This window comes from Canis lupus, chromosome 1 (assembly GCF_011100685.1).
Source record: "Canis lupus familiaris isolate Mischka breed German Shepherd chromosome 1, alternate assembly UU_Cfam_GSD_1.0, whole genome shotgun sequence".
Lineage (NCBI taxonomy): Eukaryota > Metazoa > Chordata > Mammalia > Carnivora > Canidae > Canis > Canis lupus.
Window position 1 is genome coordinate 40,424,221 of NC_049222.1, and position 18,252 is coordinate 40,442,472.

An 18,252-nucleotide genomic window follows, 5' to 3' on the forward strand; every position below is an offset into this window, starting at 1 on the left:
CCTCCATAATTTCTGATGACAAGTCGACATCATTGGAATTGTTTCCCTCTGTCATTTCTTTTGCTGCTTTCAACATTTTCTTTGCTTTTCAGCAGTTGGACAGTTAGGCCTATGTGTGGTTTTTCTGGGCTTTTCCTCTTGAGGGCTTGAGCCTAACCTGTTTAGGCTTTGATATTCTTGAGTAAGATCTTTTTATTTGTTTTTGTGTTGTTGTTGTTGAAAACAAGCTCTGGCTGGTTTTATTAAGCATTTTGCTTTTTACCAGTGTGTTCTAATGTACTTCTAGTGATATTAGAATCCCCTGGATCAGTGATAGTAGTATATATATACTCTGCAGAGTTTTCCACATGCCGAGCCCCAATTCAGTAGTATCGCCACCATAGTGACGGACACCATTTTTGGCCCTTGGGGTGTAATACTGTTTCAGATTTCCTCAAGGCTGGGCAGTTGTTAGTGAGGGTGACTGGTTCTGATCATCTTTAGCATTGGCTCCTGCCCTAGCAAGGACTTTCACTTTTCATGAGGAGTTTGAGCCTTGAGTTGATCTGGAGAGCCTAGAGTTGATTGATTCTAGCAACTGTTTTGTCATCTTTGCAGCCACCATCTTCTGCCTTATGTGTGGGATGACCCCCAACCAGTGGCAGCCACCAGAGTGTCCGGGGAGGTAATCAAGATCTTCATGATCTGTAAATTTATCTTTTACTAACTTGAAGAAATTTTTAGCCACTGTTTCTTCAAATAGTTATTTTCTATCTCACTGTCCCCTATCCTTCTGGCTCTCCAGTTTTAAGTACCTTAGACTTTGTGATATTTTCCCACAGGTCCCTGACATTCTCTTCCTCCCCACCCTCAGTCATTAATTTTTCCTCCATGGAAAAATTTCTGATTGGAATAATTTCTATGGCTTTATCTTCAAGTTCACTAACTATTCTGGTATTTCCAACATATGGTTAAATCTACCTAGTAAATTTTTTATCTCAGGCATTTTATTTTTCATTTTTTGAACTTGTATTTGGTTCTCCTCTCTTTTTTAACAAGTTTTTTGTTTTTTGTTTTTTTCTTTTTCTTTTTAACTGAGATTCAAGCATATTTGCCCTCACATCTTTCAACATAAAGTAGCTGCTTTAGAATCCTTATGTGCTAGTAATTCTAGCCTCTGGGTCATCTTGGTCTCTCTTGGTTGCCTTCTCTCTTGAGTATGGGTCAGTTTTTCCTATTTTTTACATGTTTCTTTTGAATGACATGTAGAGACTCTGGATTCTATTTTGTTCCTCCAGTAGTGAGTATTGATGTTTGGTTGGTTTCCTTGCTTGCTTGCTTGTTTGCTTGCTTGCCTGCTTACATTAGTAGGCAGTTAACTTGGCTGAACTTCTAGCTACAAACTCTGAAATCTGTTATTTTAGCTTTGGCCAGGTTGCTTGGAATCTCACATATGTGTAATTTGGGATCAGAGATGTGTGCAGAATTTATACATAGGATTTGGTGCTCCTTTCTTTCTTTCTGTGATTTACTTACTAGGCTTTCAGCTGTTGCGATTATGCCAAAGTCTAACCTTTGGCTAATTAAGTGAGTAAGGCTGTAGGTTCTCTGTCTAGGTTTCAGCTACCCAAACCATCTGGGGCCTACTCTTTGGCTAAACGCCATTAAAAAAAAAAAAAGGAAAATCACTCCATGCTGTTTGTTACCTTCTAAGTACTGACTCCCCCCGACTTCTCCTGCCTATCATCCTTCTATTGCTGTTTATGCCTTCTGCCTTCAAGTAGTTGCTTTTATGCTTTGTCTGGTGTTTAAAGTTGTTTATGAGTTGACCTAGTAGGAGCTACTCAGCCATTATGGGAAATATAATCCCTAAAATACAGTTGTATGTTTGAACAATCTTCTTGTTTGTGTACTTGATGATCTTTGTAAGGAAAGCAAGTGTGATAAGAGTTTTTCAAAAAATCTTGGAAATTTGTGTTTTAATAATGGAAATAAGTCTGAATTTATATTCATGATTCATTATCCTCTAATAAATGTCCTCAATTATACCGAAAATGTATTTGCCTGTCTCTCAAAGGTTGTAAAAATTTCCAGATCTAGATCATTTGAAATGTGTTTTAGAAGCAAAGTAACATGAAGAAACCATGCAATAAAACCTTCATTTCATCCAACAAATGTTAAATCTTTGACCTAGGTCCTGGGGTATGGCAGTGAACTTCAAAGTTCTTGATCCTGTGGAGTTAATGTTTTGGGAATAGATAGATAAGTAATAAATAAATACATATCAGGTACTGACTTGCTATGAAGAAAAGCAAGGTATGAGGATGTGATGGGCATTATTTTAGAGAGATTGGTCGAAGAAACTTTCCTGAGAAAGTGACATTTGATCAGAGATCTTAATGAAGTAAGAGCGGAGGCCACACATGTATCTGAGGGTATAAAATGTTTTAGGCAGAAGGAGCAGCAAATGCAAAAACCCTACAGGAGGAAAGAGTGGCTTTTTTAGAACCAACTAGAGCTTAGACAACCTGGAGAGTGGTAGAAGTGAAGTCCAAAGGGGTGGCATTTAGCCAGGGGCCTTGTATTGTAAGATCTTTAGCAGGGGATTTTGCCCAAATTTACTTTACACAAAGATCACTAAACTCAGTAGAGTAAGGGGCAGGTGTGGAACAGAAAGTGAAGGCAAGGAGGAAAGCAGTTGAGAGACCTTTGCAGCGGCACTCTAGGTAAATTACAGCGATAGCTCAGATGAGAACAATAACAGAGGTGGGAGAAAGTGATCAGATTCTAAATATTGTTTATAGATACAGCCAATGAGACTTGATGCTGGATTCGAAATGGGATATGAAAGAAAGATCAACTGGATAAATGATGGCACCATTTACTGGGATGAAAAAAGACTACGGAAGCATTGGTTTGGATGGCGGAGGGAATTAAGAGTTTAATTTTGGACATACTAAGTTTGAAGTGAGTTTTAGTTGTCCAAAAGGAGCTGTCAGGCAGGTAACTGGCTATATTAGTGTGCAACTCAAGGAAGAATGCTCCCTTGGCCTTGCAGATAGAAATTTGTAAAGCCTGTGTGTAAGGCAGTATATTGGGATGGAATTACCTGCAGAGGAATGTAGGTGTAGTTGAAAAGAAACTAGTTCTGAACTCCATTGTCTACCAACATTTAGATGTCCAGAAAAGGAAGAAGGTCTAACAAAACTGAGAGGGAGCTGCCAGCGGTAGGAGAAACACCAGAAGAGTATAAATCTCAGAAGCCAAGTGAAGCACTTGTTTAAAAAGGGATTGGCTGACTGGGTCCTAAGCTGTGGTTGGACAGGCACTGAGGACTGCTCTCTTTAGGTCTGACAACCTGAAGTTTTCTGACAGCTTTGATAAGTATAGTTTTAGTGGAGAAAAACTGTGAAAGCCTGATTGGGTTTAAGAGAGATTAGTAGGGAGGAAAGGAAGACACTTAAGTATAAACATCCCTGTCAAGTAGTTTTAGCCCAGAGGAGGGAAGGGGCAGAGAAATGAGCCCATCACTGAAATGAAGTCAAGGGTAGCTTTCTCAAGTTGAGCAGTGCTGTAGCTCGTTCACATCTTAAGTAATTTTTAAGTATCCTTTACTAATTTTCAGTACTTCTTTTTTCTTTTATACCCCATTGTCACTTTTACCTCTGAGATGTAACTAAGCCAAAGTCACAGAGACAAAAGAATTAAGGAGTTTAATTAAATAATGATAAACTAAAAGGCTTTATTTACTGTGAATGGTATCTAAATGAACTTCTATTCTGTTGAGGACTCAGGATTCTACCATAACTGAATTTAATAAAAAATATTTTAATATCCACTGCTCCACTGAACACTGCCTACACAGTGCTAGTTACACAAAAAGGGACAAAGAGATCTAATTCCTATATTCATGGTGTTTACAAATTTGGTCTTTTTTAAGCTTATGTTAGCAAAATTAAAAGAAATACTACAGATAAGTCTGTCTTAAAAAGATTGTCTCATTGTTAAATTTATCATAAACTGAAATGATTAAGCAAGTAGCATGATATTTAAATATTATAATATGTTATTTAGGTTTAATATACTTACATACTATTTATATCCCAAAGAGGCTTTCGGTACTAAACATGGTTTACATTAAGAACAAAAACTAGGTAGATAGTTCTCAACTTTGGCCACACATGAGAATTACTTGGGGAAGTTTTAAAAATCTGTGTACCCAGGCTGCTCTCCCGCCAACTAAATCAGGACCTTTGAGGTTGAGGCTCTAACATTAGTATTTTTTAAATGCTGATTTTATAACAACAATAACATCAGGAAGTAAGTTGCTACTAATTCCCTGAGGATGAATTCATTGCACATTTAAGAATTGATATATCTGAAAATTAAGATATCAAGTGCATTGGGTTATAGGTCATTTTTAGACAAAGCATGCAAAGTCATTTGTAGAGCCAGACTTTATCAGGATCCAAACTTTAAAAAATTTTAAGTAGAGTAAATAAGATTACTCATCTAGGGCTGTCCTATGATTATTAAGAAAAATGTCAATAAAGTTATTCATTTTCCCCTTTTAGAAGAATGAGGGAAGACATCTTTGACGATAATTTCTTAAATGCCTTTTGGAACAGCCATCCTAAATCATACAAATAGGAATTCGACAGTCTAAAAGTTTGCCAGTAAGAGTTATAATTGAAAATTATTGTATGGAGAGCATTATAGGACTAAATAATATTTTGATAACTTATATGAAATGTTAGGTACTAGGGACTCCTGGGTGGCTCAGTGGTTGAGCGTCTGCCTTTGGCTCAGGTTGTGATCCCGGAGTCCCGGGATCGAGTCCCACATTGGGCTCTCTGCATGGAGCCTGCTTCTCCCTCTTCTTATGTCTCTGCCTCTCTCTCTGTGTCTTTCATGAATAAATAAATAAATTCTTAAAAAAAAATAAATGTTAGGTACTAAAGCAAGTACCCTATGTATTGAAATTTTTAAACCCACAACAATATTCATTCTCTAATCAGTTGTCATTAAAATTTTTTTTCTTTCTTTCACAGAAAATGCTTGGACAGAAGAGATGAGTACTATTTCCACTAAGGCCTAGAATTGCCTACTGTACAAATAGTCCTGATCAGGCAATATACGAATGGCCCAAGGAAGCCACCAAATTGATTTTCAGGTTTTACATGACCTGCGACAAAAATTCCCTGAAGTACCTGAAGTTGTTGTATCCAGGTGCATGTTACAGGTCAGTGTGCAATGATTTCTGAACTCATTCATACAAACCTGGGTTGCTGGTTTTTTGTTTTTGTTTTTTTTTTTTTTTTTAACATTGGAAGAAAACTTTTATCTTCTTGTTGGCATTAGTGTGCTATGATGAAAAGAAATGAACTCTGGTATCTGATAGTCTGGTGGCCTTTCACAAGGTATTTCAGCTCTCTGGCATACAGACCATACCTACCTTGTAAAGGAGGGTTGAGGACTACATGGGTGCCCAATAGAAAGCTTTGGTACGTGGTCCATGCTTACTATGAGCTTGCTTCACTTTTCCCCCACCTGTTTGCCAGAACATTTTTCAATTCCATCTTCGTATGAAAGTGAGAAAACCATTAAATAAAGAGTCAGGAAACATGGGTTCTAATCCCAAATGAGCACTCCAAGCAGATTTGACAAGTAATATGTCTCCTTTATACCCTAGTTTGCTTTGTCTGTAAAACAAAGGAATTTGACTTAAATGATGCCTCAGGTCCCAATTCAAAAGAAAAAAGTGTTGTTTTTTTTTTATTTTTCAATTTAATCTTGTAGGTTTTCCAATTAATATTGCTAACCATCTAATAAATTTTTACATCTTTCTTGTATGTACAATTTTAGAAATCCATAATTCCAAATATTTAGTGAGAGTTGTACCCTCTCATTTGATTAAATTAGAAGTCTTTCTATCACAAACTATCTTTCAGCTTGTAAAAAAATAGAGATATAAAAAAGTAATTTGGGCTCATATATTTACTCGACAAATTATTTTTAAAGTTTGAAATTGTATGAAATTTTTAAAGGCTCAAGTACATCTGTACTTGACACCAAGTGACTACATTTTGTTCATGCCCTTATCACCTTTTATATGTACATTTTAGTGCTCCGCCTGCCCTTAGTCTTGTCCAGTTTTGTTCTCCAATCTATCATCACTTCTGCCAAAGTGTCTTTCTAAATGCAGATATTGTCATGTATTTGCCTGCATAAAAACCTCATGATTGTTTTCCATACCCTTGAGTAAAGTTCATATATTGTGACTAGGGCATACTAGGTCTGTGATCTGGAATCCTGCCTCCTTCTGCAGCTTCGTCTCTTGCCTCATCCTTCCTCCTCACATTCTGTGCTGCAGACATCGTCAACTAATTGGAATTCTCTGAACATCCCTGGCTTTTTCTAGAGTATAGTGTTTAAGAGCATATGTTTTGAGTTAATGGTACCATACTGTGTACTTGAAATTTGCAAAGAGTGGATCTTAAATGTTCTCACCACCACTAAAAACATACAGAGATGAGGGATGGGTACTGTGAAGTGGTAGATGACTGATTAACCTGGTTGTGATAATCATTTCACAATGTATAAATATATTAAATCATAACATTGTATATACCTTTTAAAAATCACATTGTACAGCCTAATATTATACAATTTTTGTTAATCATACCTTAGTCAAATTGGAGGGAAATAGGGCAGCCCAGGTGGCTCAGTGGTTTAGCACCGCCTTCAGCCCAGGGCATGATCCTGGAGACCCGGGATTGTGTCCCACATCAGGCTCCCTGCATGGAGCCTGCTTCTCCTTCTGCCTGTGTCTCTGCCTCTCTCTGTGTGTCTCATGAATAAATAAATAATATCTTTTAAAAAAATGGGGGGGGGGAATAAGTAACAAGTAGCATAGGTTTTATTGATAAACAGACTTGAGTTCAAGCTTTAACAGTTACTAGCAGTAATTTAATTAACCTCTCTGACCCTCATTTTCCTCATCTCTATAGTGGGAATAAAAACTTCACAGTGAATTAAATATAGGTAAATGCAGGTAAAATAACTGGCAGGATACTTGATTCATGATGAGTGCTCAATAAATGTTAGCAGTCGTTACTAATAACAGTAATAATAGTAGTAGACCTATAATAAATATTTGGTGAATTAATCAGTCCACATTAGTTGATACAGTATGTAAAATAAAAAATGAAAAGTAAAAAAAAAAAGAGTGGGGTCAGAAGTTAAAGTATGGGGAGGAACAGAGATAGTGAGAGGGAAGGTGTTTCCCCCTAGAACACAGGTACTTCTTTCTAACTTTTCAAGTAGACTTTTATAATAAATTAATACTATATTGAGAGAGTTTAGTGAGTAACTGAAAAATAGAAAAATAATATAGGTCCTTCAATAAAATGTTATAAGGCTTGATATGAAGGAACTATCCAGAATACTCTCCCATAGCACAGCTGTAGAGATTTTAAAGAACCTTAACTGAGAGTAATAGAGCATTTTGTAGAATTTAAAATATTTTCAGAAAAAAATAGTGCTGCAGTATGGTTTTTCCGTGTATTTAAAACAAAACGCAGGATAGTATGTATAAATGAGGATGAGGGGCATCTGGGTGGCTCGGTCGGTTATGTGTCTGCCTTCAGCTCAGGTCCTGGGATCAAGCCCCGCAGCAACAGGGGCTCCCTGCTCAGCAGGGAGTCTGCTTCTCCCTTTCCCTCTGCCCCTCCCTCACTCTCCTGAGCACACTCTCTGTCAAATAAATAAAATCTTTTAAAAATAAATGAGGATGGGAGAATAAATATAAGTGTGTATATCTGCCTCTATTTGCATAAAGAAATACCAGAAAGATTAAAGACAAAATTAATAAAAATAGCCACCCATAGTGAGCAAGAGGGAACAGGCCAGATAGGGATGGAGGTAGAAGTGAGACACCTCAACATTAATCCTTCCCTATTGTTTTGATCTATATAAATTATCTATTTTTTTAAATTAATAAGCATGTGTTCAATTTTACTAAAAAAAAAAACAAATGATTTTGAATTTCTTTTGGGCGCCTGGTAATAACACCTTCATAGTGTTTATCTGGTTTTACAAAGATAAACCGCCCTGAGGCATGCCTCCCAACATCTAATGATAACTAAAATGAAATCCATTTTGCTTGCAAATTACCTGTGAGACCACATTATTTTAAATTGAATTGATAATCATTCTGGGCATTCAAGTAATGTGGGTTTTAGCTGCTATAACAAGAAATGTTCAAAGAAAGGAATGGGAATGCTCCTCTGGGAACACATCTTCCAAAACCTGGGGAAATATTTTTAAACTGTAAAGGTAAATTTAGCTACCTCTGAATGTACTTGTAAACATCTTTTATTTGGTGACAGCCTTTTCTTTTGGGAGCTGCTCTCCCTTTCTCGGTTGGGTAGGCTTCTCTTCTTTCTCTGGAGAGAGCTTCCCTATAAAATACTCCTTCAGAACTTTTCTAGGTGAAAAAAGCATGGCATAGGAAATAGAAGAAATTAGTCGTCAAAGAATGCTATGCTGCCCTTTGTGTATATGCTCTTAAACATCTTGCTTCTTAAAAGAAGAATGGAGGTATCTATCCTCTGCTTGCTGCTTTATTTACTGCTCAGATTCCTCTTTTTGGAACTACTCCTATCCTTTCTATTTGATAATTAAATCTTAGAATACTGTAAAAATATTGCATAGTTGACACTGATTTTTTTCCTTTTTTAACTGAATTTTTCAATTCTCTTAAAATGACAATTGAATCTACAAGTTAAAAATTTGCTATTTCTTTTCAAAGTAATGCATTAATAGTGTTTACTCAGTATTTCTAAGACTTAGTATTTAAGTCCTGTAACCTTAGTTGAAGGCTTTTCAGATGACCTCCACCAATAGTCCATATCCATATTCTTATTAAAACAACTGTCATGGGGATCCCTGGGTGGCTCAGTAGTTTGGCCCCTGCCTTCGGCCCAGGGCGTGATCCTGGAGTCCGGGGTCAAGTCCCACGCCAGACTCCTTGCATGAAGTCTGCTTCTCCCTCTGCCTGTCTCTCTCTCTCTGTCTCTCTCTCTCTGTCTCTTTCTCTCTCTGTCTCTCATGAATAAATGAATAAAATCTTTTAAAAATAAAATAAAAAACACCTGTCATTCTGTATTATATTTATTTGTGAATATATTAATGTCCTCTACTAGACTAGGAGATCCTTTGCAGCAGTTGTATTCCTTTCTGCTTGCCTAATGGAAGCTCAGTAAATTGAAGAAGCAAATGAATCAGAGTTAGAAAAATGATCGTAGGGGATATTTTGATCCTATCTGTAATCTCCATGTCTGTGCAAGAAGCTTGGGGAAAAATTAAAGAACTGGAAATAATGAGTCAGACCTTTTGTAACTTTGAAGAGAATGCAGATTTGCATATATACAAAAAAAGCAATGATTTTCAACCTTTTAGAAACTCATCCCACACCTTTTGTTACACTTAAAGGAAGTCTCACTAAAAATAACCAGAGTGTCTTTGAGAAATAGGTGATTCCAGGTCTAGGATAGGAAGTGTTCAAAGATGATTTTGGACTTGTTATATCAGAAAACAAGCTGTGAAAGACTCCTAGGTTCATGTCATGTATACATGAGCCAACTTGAAGTCATTCCCGCTAGCCTAAAGATAGGATATAATGATCATAATCAATTGATACACATCAAAATGTTAAAGATACTGAAAAAAATTTTAGGTTGGTAGGGACACCAATTCATTGTTCTAAAAACCAGTAGAGAGGGAATTTATTTATTTATCTTGTTTCTTCTGTGCAAAGAGTACTAAGTAGTTGAAGAGAGCAAGTTCTTTGAAGACGGATTGCAGCTAGTACATGAAGAAGGAATCTTATAATTGAGATATCACCAATATCATCATTTTGCAACCCCTAATGAAATAAAGATTCTAAACGTGATTATCAGTAACTGCTAGAAATCAAGCTGGATCAGGCTGATAACATCAGAATCTGCCAGTCAGCTTTAAGATCACAAAAGGCCAGGCAGACATTATTGTGTCTCCTTGTGTGACTCAGTAAGAAACAGACCCTATTAAAGAGACTTGCCAAAAATTCACACGTGAACCTGCTTACACATAGAGTTACAACTACTAGTTCCCAATGAAATACAGCGTATGTTGACCCCACGGAGTGCATCCATCCGGTCTAGATGGGAAATTCAACTGCACAAGTTATCAAGTTTTCAACAAACAAATGGCTCAAAAATTTTTAGGAGGAGGAGGATTGATATTAGAAATAATAATAAAAGGCATATCAGCCAAATTAAATATGTGGACCTTCCTTAGATCCTCATTCAGACTAACTAAAAAGACATTTATGACACAAATGGAATTTCGACACTGTTTAGATATTAGATGTACTAAATATTGAATATTTTAAGTGTGACTTAAGTCCCTTTTTTAAGAGAAACATGCTAAAGTATTTACAGATGAAAACGAAATGTCAGAGACTTGATCTAGCTTGGTGAGGGGAGTAGTTGGGGCACATACATTAGATGAGAAAAGATTTGCCATATATTAATATTGTTAAAGATCGGTGATGAATAGAGGTGAGTTTGTCATATTTACTCTTTATTTTTGAATATGTTTAAATTTTTTTTTAATAAAAAGTACATTTTCTTTTATCCTATTGTGGCTTTATAAAAATCCCTGTAAGTACTTATCAGTGTTTTGCTGATAAAGTGAGATCTGTAGAGGGTGAATAACCTAAGGACATGTGAGTTACTGGCATAGCTGGGACTAGAATATATTAAATCATCAGATTTTATAAAGAATTGAAGGGATTTTTGAGAGCTCGAGAGAATTAAGGAGGAAAACTTTATAAAAAGGAGTATCCACTTTTAAAAAGGAAGCGTGAGATTGGGTTTAGCAGACAATACACATTTTAATTTGAGGATGTTGGCAGAGGAGATGAGAAGAACGGGATCTTTGTGAGCTTTGGTTTAGTAGATGGAATTTACTAAGAATATCAATAAAGTTCGTTTGAAGCAAAAAGCAAAAAGGTTTGGCAAAAGATAAGATCTAACTAATAAGAAGTAACTGATAAAGATTGTGGTGAATTTTTAAATTTTATTTGAAAAACTAATAATCAATTCAGAATTACGAATAGGGTAAAATTTTTATAGCATGAGAAATTTGAACTGTTAGTTTGGGAGGGAAAAAAGTCAAACCTTGCTCACTAACTTTGTTTTGCATTACCCGTTCAAACTGTGAAATAGTTTGAACAATACTTCAAGATGCATTTGGAAGTTCAGTTTCCTTTAATAAGATTTTATCTCCTATCAAACCACCTGTAGACATTTTAACTTGATTATTCATTTTTTATGTCCAAACCTGACCTTTTTCTGTCAAGCTCCTAATCTTCCAACCCTCTTTGAAGTCTCTTTCTCTCTTTTCTTTTTTTTAAAGATTTTATTTATTTATTCATGAGAGAGACAGAGAGAGAGAGAGAGAGAGAGAGGCAGAGACACAGGCAGAGGGAGAAGTAGGCTCCCGGCAAGGAGCCCAATGCGAGACTTGATCCATGGGATCAAGGACCTGAGGCAAAGACAGACGCTCAACTGCTGAGCCATCCAGGCATCCCAAAATCTCTCTTATAGCCAAATTGTATTGATATTTATTTGTAGTCTTTCATAATTTGTGTCCACTATCAACAGTCATTATTTTCGTGTCTTCCAATGATAGTCTTGTCAAGAGGTTTTCCTTTTCCTATTCATCTTGAGTATCAACAGACTACTTTCCCAAAATAACCCTTTGTCTTTACTTCTCAGTTCATTCATGTTCGTTCAGTGGTTCTCCCTGTTGCCTATCTCAGAGTCCAGACTTTAGTGTGACTCATTTTTCAAAATCCTCAATTATAGGCATACCTTGGAAATATTGTGGGTTTGGTTCCAAACCACCACAATAAAGTGAATATCATAACAAAGCAAGTCAAGTGAATTTTTTGTTTTCCCAGTGCATATAAAAATGTATACTATTTTGTCTGTTGATAGTACAATAGCATTATATCTAAAAAGACAATGAACATACCTTAATTTAAAAATGCTTTAGTGGGGTTCCTTCATGATTCAGTTGGTTAAGTGGCTGCCTTTGGCTCAGGTCATAATCTCATGATCCTGGGATCTAGCCCCTCGTAGAGTTCCTGCTCAGCGGGGGGTCTGTGCCCCTCTCCCCACTGGTGCTTTATCTTTCTCCCTTTCAAATGAGTAAATAAAAACCTTAAAAAATACTTCATTGCTAAAAAATGCACCATTATCTGAGCTTTCATTGAGCTATAATTTTTTACTGCAAGGGTCTTGCCTCCATGTTGTTGATGGCTGGTGACTGATAGGGTGGTGGTTGCTGAAGGTTGGGGTGGGCTGCGGCAGTTTCTTAAATTAAGACAACAGTGAAGTTTGCCACATCAGCTGACTCTTGCACAAATGATTTCTCTGTAGCATCCAAGGCTATTTGATGGCATTTTACCCACAGGAGAACTTCTTTCTAAATGGAAATCAGTCAGATCCTGCCGCTGCTTTCTCAACTAAGTTTATGTAATATTCTAAATCTTTATTGTCATTTCAACAATCTTCCCAGCATGATCACCAGCAGTAGATTATATCTCAAAAAGACCACTTTTTCTCTTCCATTCATGAGAAGGAACTCCTAGTTTGTTAAAGTTTTATCATGAGATTACACAAATCAGTCATATCTTCAGGCTCTGCTTCTAGTTCTCTTGCTGTTTCCACCATATCTGCAGTTACTTCCTCCTCTGAAGTCTTGAACCCTTCAAAGTCATTCATGAGTGTTAGAATCAGCTTCTTCCTCACTTCTCTTAATGTTGCTATTTTGACCTCTTCCTGTGAATCAAATGTTCTCATGGTTTTCAATTTACTTTGCCTGGATCTATCAGAGGAATCACTGACTATGGCAGCTATACCCTTACAAAATATATTTCTTAAATAAAAAGACTTGAAAGTCTAAATCACTCCTTGATCCATGGGCTGTAGAATGGATATTATGTTAGCAGACATGAAAACAAGATAACTCTCTATACATCTCCATCAAGCTCTTGGGTGACCAGGTGAATTGTCAGTAAGCAGTAACATTTTGAAAGGAATCTTTTCTGTTCAGTAGGTCTCAACAATGGACTTAAAATATTCAGCAATCATGTTGTAAACAGATGTGCTGTTATCCAACCTTTGTTGTTCCCTTTATAGAGCAAAAACAGATTTACCATAATTGTTAAAGGCCCTATGGTTTTCAGACTCATAAACGAGCATTGGCTTCAACTTAAAGTCTTCAGCTGCATTAGCCTCTAACAACAGAGTCAGCCTGTCCTTTGAAGCTCTGAAGCCAGGCATTGGCTTTTCCTCTATAGTTATGAAAGTCCTAGATGGAATCTTCTTCCAATATAAGGCTGTTTCATCTACACTGAAAATTTGTTGTTTAGTGTAGCCACTTTTATTAATTATCTTAGCTAGATAACTTGCTGCAGCTTCTACATCAGCACTCATTGCTTCACCTTGTACTCGATATTATAGAGATGGCTTCTTTCCTTAAACCTCATACACCAACCTCTGCTAGCTTTAGACTTTTCTTCAGCTTCCTCACCTCTCTCAGCCTTCACAGAATTGAAGAGAGATTAGAGCCTTGCTCTGGATTACACTTTGCCTCAAGGGAATGGTGAAACTGGTTTGATCTCCTATCCGGACCACTAAAACTTTCTTATATCAGCAATAAGACAGTTCTGCTTTCTTATCATTACTGTGTTCACTGGAGTAGCACTTTTAATTTCCTTCAAGAACTTTTCCTTTGCATTTACAACCTGGCTCTTTGGCACAAGAGACCTAGCTTCTGACCTCCCTGGCTTTTGACCTGCCTCACTAATCAGTTGTAGCTTTTGAAAGTTGAGATACGTGCAGCTCTTCCTTTCACTTGAACACTTAGAAGCCATTGTAGGGTTATTATTATTCATTAGCATAATTTCAGTATTGTTGTCAAAGGGAATAGGGAAGTCTAAGGAGAGGGAAGGAGATGGGGAAACAGCCAGCAGTCAGAATAGTCAGAACACACGCATTTATCAGTGAAGTTCACTGTCTTATATGGGTGTGGATCATAGCACCCCAAAACAATTAGAGTAATAACATCAAAGATCCCTGGATTGGATGCCTAGTAGCTCAGTCAGTTGAGCATCTGACTCTCGGTCTCAGCTCAGCTTGTGATACGGGGTTCATGGGATCAAGCCTCAGGTCAGGCTCTGGGCTCAGCACAGAGACTGCTTGAGATTGTCTCTCTCTCTCTCCCTCTGCGGCCCCACCCTCACCACCCCCACCCCCACCCCCGCGCTCATGCACATGTTCTCTCTTTCTCTGTGATATAAATAAGTAAATCTTAAAAAAAAAAATCACTGGATCATGGATTGCCATAAGAAATATAATAGTAATGAAAAGGTTTGAAATATTCTAATGTGACACAGACTTGAAGTGAGCAAATGCTATTAGAAATACGGTGCCAATAAATTCACTTAATGCCAGGTTGTCACAAACTTTCAATTTGTGAAAAAACACAGTATCTGCAAAGTGCAATAAAATGAGGTATGCCTGTATTTAATCCCAATCTACTTTTCTTAAAATTTGTTCCACAAAATCTCCTATACAAACCTTTATCTCCAACTAAGTCTATTCCAGTTAGCTTGTTTAGAATATGCTTTTACTTATTATCACATTTATGTCTGTCTTTACTCATCCCATTCCCTTTACCAGGAATTCTTTTTTTCCTAGCCAAGTCCTGCATATACTACTATATATGAATATGAAGCCCATCAGACTATGCCTTTGTATAGTAGTCTACAGTACTAACTCTGTTGAACTTAAAAACCATTTATTATTTGGCACATCATGTTTTAATAATGTTACCTTTTCATAAATCCATGGTTTGTCTCTAAATTGAGTTGCAGAATTCTTCTAGGGAAAATTTTGGTTTTATATGTCATTGAGTCTTCCACAATCTCAGAGTACAGTGCATATTTTAGGTGTCCAGTAAATATTTTTATGGATGATTTATGAGTAGTGATCAGTCTCTTGAGGATTATTTAGAAATAATCTGTTGCTGTTTTTTGTTTTCATTTCTGTGGAATAGATTTATATGGTGCTGTTTAAGGAAGAGAGATGAGCTCAGTTGTTCTAGGTGCTACCTTGAGTCTATATTTCATATATATATATATATATATATATATGTGGGAGGTTTTTTTTACACAAATTAAGAGGAAGCATATACAGAATTGAAATGACTTTGTTGTGTATTTTAGGGCTTTTTATATTTAAATACTATATATATAATTTTTTAAGATTTTATTTATTTACAGAGTGCGAGCATGAGCAAGGATGGGAGAGAGAATCCTTAGCAGATGTCATGCTGAGCATGGAGCCCAACACAGGGCCTAGTCTCATAATCCTGAGATTATGATCTAAGTGGAAATCAAGAGTCAGATGCTTAACCGACTGAGCCACCCAGGCACCACCCTAACATATATAATTTTTTAAAAGGTCATAAGTTTAAAACAATTCATATAGCACTTGAATGTGCAGAATATTTAATTATATGGTATTATATGCTAAGGAATATATTACTTGAATGGTTATGTTTTGTTCATTATTCAAATCATGTTTTTAATTAGGTTATCATTTTACTATATTTGCATGAATCCATTTTACTGTAAAATAGCTCCTAAAACAGAACAGTGATTTGGTTTGCTGTCAGCTATTGCTTTTTATTTTATTTTATTTTATTTTTTAATTTTTATTTATTTATGATAGTCACAGAGAGAGAGAGAGAGAGAGAGAGAGAGGCGCAGAGACACAGGCAGAGGGAAGAAGCAGGCTCCATGCACCGGGAGCCCGATGTGGGATTCGATCCCGGGTCTCCAGGATCGCGCCCTGGGCCAAAGGCAGGCGCCAAACCACTGCGCCACCCAGGGATCCCCAGCTATTGCTTTTTAGAAAGCTTTTCCATTACATTTGTAGTGAGGATTTGTAATTCAAGTATTTGCACAAGAAATACCTTCTTCTTCTCAAATAAAAAGATTCAAATATGTCTGTTAGAATTGTATTAACTAATCACTTGTTAATCATGTAATATTTTAGTAGTGATGAGAATATAAGCGTTACCTTCTGGTGATTAACATCAAGCTATTTTTATTTTGTTTTATAGAATAATAATAACCTGGATGCCTGCTGTGCTGTTCTCTCTCAGGAGAGTACAAGGTATCTTTATGGTGAAGGAGACTTGAATTTCTCGGATGACTCTGGAATTTCTGGCTTACGAAATCACATGACTTCTCTCAACTTGGACTTGCAGTCACAGAATGTTTACCACCATGGAAGAGAAGGAAATAGAATGAATGGAAGCAGGACTCTAACGCACAGCATTAGTGATGGACAACTTCAAGGTGGTCAGTCCAATAATGAACTCTTTCAGCAAGAGCCACAGACAGCACCAGCTCAAGTTCCTCAAGGCTTTAATGTTTTTGGAATGTCTAGTACATCTGGTGCTTCAAATTCAGCACCACATCTTGGATTTTACTTAGGCAGCAAAGGAACATCTAACCTTTCTCAACAAACTCCCAGATTTAATCCCATTATGGTAACTTTAGCCCCAAATATCCAGACTGGTCGTAATACTCCTACTTCTTTGCACATACATGGTGTACCTCCACCTGTACTTAACAGTCCACAGGGAAATTCTATCTATATTAGGCCTTACATTACAACTCCTAGTGGTACAACTCGACAGGCACAGCAGCATTCTGGCTGGGTATCTCAGTTTAATCCTCTGAACCCTCAACAAGTTTATCAACCTTCACAACCTGGTCCCTGGACTCCTTATCCTGCATCTAGTCCTATGTCACATACCTCAGCCCAGCAGCCAAATCAGCAAGGCCACCAGACCTCTCATGTCTACATGCCCATCAGTTCACCTACTACTCCACAACCACCAACAATTCATTCATCTGGTAGCTCACAATCTTCTGCCCATAGCCAATATAACATTCAAAATATTTCAACAGGACCTCGAAAAAACCAGATTGAAATCAAACTTGAACCCCCACAAAGAAACAGCTCTTCAAAATTGCGTTCTTCTGGACCTCGAACCTCCAGCAGTTCCTCTTCAGTCAACAGCCAGACCTTAAATAGAAATCAACCCACTGTTTACATAGCTGCCAGCCCCCCAAATACTGACGAGGTGATGTCCCGTAGTCAACCCAAGGTCTATATTTCAGCTAATACTGCCCCAGGAGATGAACAGATCATGCGGAATCAGCCCACCCTCTTCATATCCACAAACTCTGGAGCATCTTCTGCCTCCAGGAATATGTCTGGGCAAGTGAGCATGGGCCCTGCCTTTATTCATCACCACCCTCCCAAAAGTCGAGCAATAGGCAATAACTCTGCAACTTCTCCTCGAGTGGTCGTCACTCAACCCAATACAAAATATACTTTCAAAATTACAGTTTCTCCTAATAAACCCCCTGCAGTTTCTCCAGGGGTGGTATCCCCTACCTTTGAACTTACAAATCTTCTAAACCATCCTGATCATTATGTAGAAACAGAGAACATTCAGCACCTCACGGACCCTACTTTAGCACATGTGGATAGAATAAGTGAAGCACGGAAGTTGAGTATGGGATCTGATGATGCTGCCTACACTCAAGGTAATAATACTGAAGGTGGGGTCACGTTCCATGCCGGGCTTTTTGGTGTACGTTTGGTTTCACTGTAGAAATGGCTATCCCCATTATTATTTCATCTTTTAAGTGTTGCCCCAAATCATACTATTTTTAAAACCTCTTGAGAATATGCAGATAAATTTTGAATTTTAATTTTACTATCCTATAACTTAAAGTTTGGAGTATAGGTTTATTACATCTTCAGAATAATCCACTCTGGTTTGTCTACTTTCTTAATGTTTTAACACTTTCTTTTCAGTTAACTCTCTTCTTGGTGGTGATATTGACTTGCCCTTTCAAATTTCTGCAAATAAAAATTCATAAAAACACATCTTAGTAAGAGATTAGTGGCCTTGTTTAACCAGGCAAATTCTCTATTTAGCTATTTTCATTTTTCTGATATGACATTGTTAGTCTTATTTAATATCAAAATCTAACTTCCTACAAATCCTAGAATAATTACATCTAAGAGAGTTTTTAATTCCGTTCTTGATAATTAGTTCTTTCATCCT

General features: G+C 37.0%; 1 protein-coding gene across 5 annotated transcripts in view; it reads left to right on the top strand.

Annotated features, from left to right (window-relative positions):
* The window catches only part of TAB2 (TGF-beta activated kinase 1 (MAP3K7) binding protein 2), a 90,786-nt gene that overhangs the window by 36,365 nt on the left and 36,169 nt on the right, over window positions 1-18,252 (top strand). For 4 of the 5 annotated variants that reach the window (XM_038526307.1, XM_038526305.1, XM_038526308.1 and 1 more), the window contains 2 exons: window positions 5,031-5,221; window positions 16,225-17,740. In XM_038526307.1, coding sequence (XP_038382235.1) covers window positions 5,120-5,221; window positions 16,225-17,740 — 1,618 coding nt within the window. In that variant the 5' untranslated portion in view covers window positions 5,031-5,119. The remainder of the gene's footprint in view (window positions 1-5,030; window positions 5,222-16,224; window positions 17,741-18,252) is intronic. The other variant, XM_038526309.1, reaches the window with a different exon arrangement.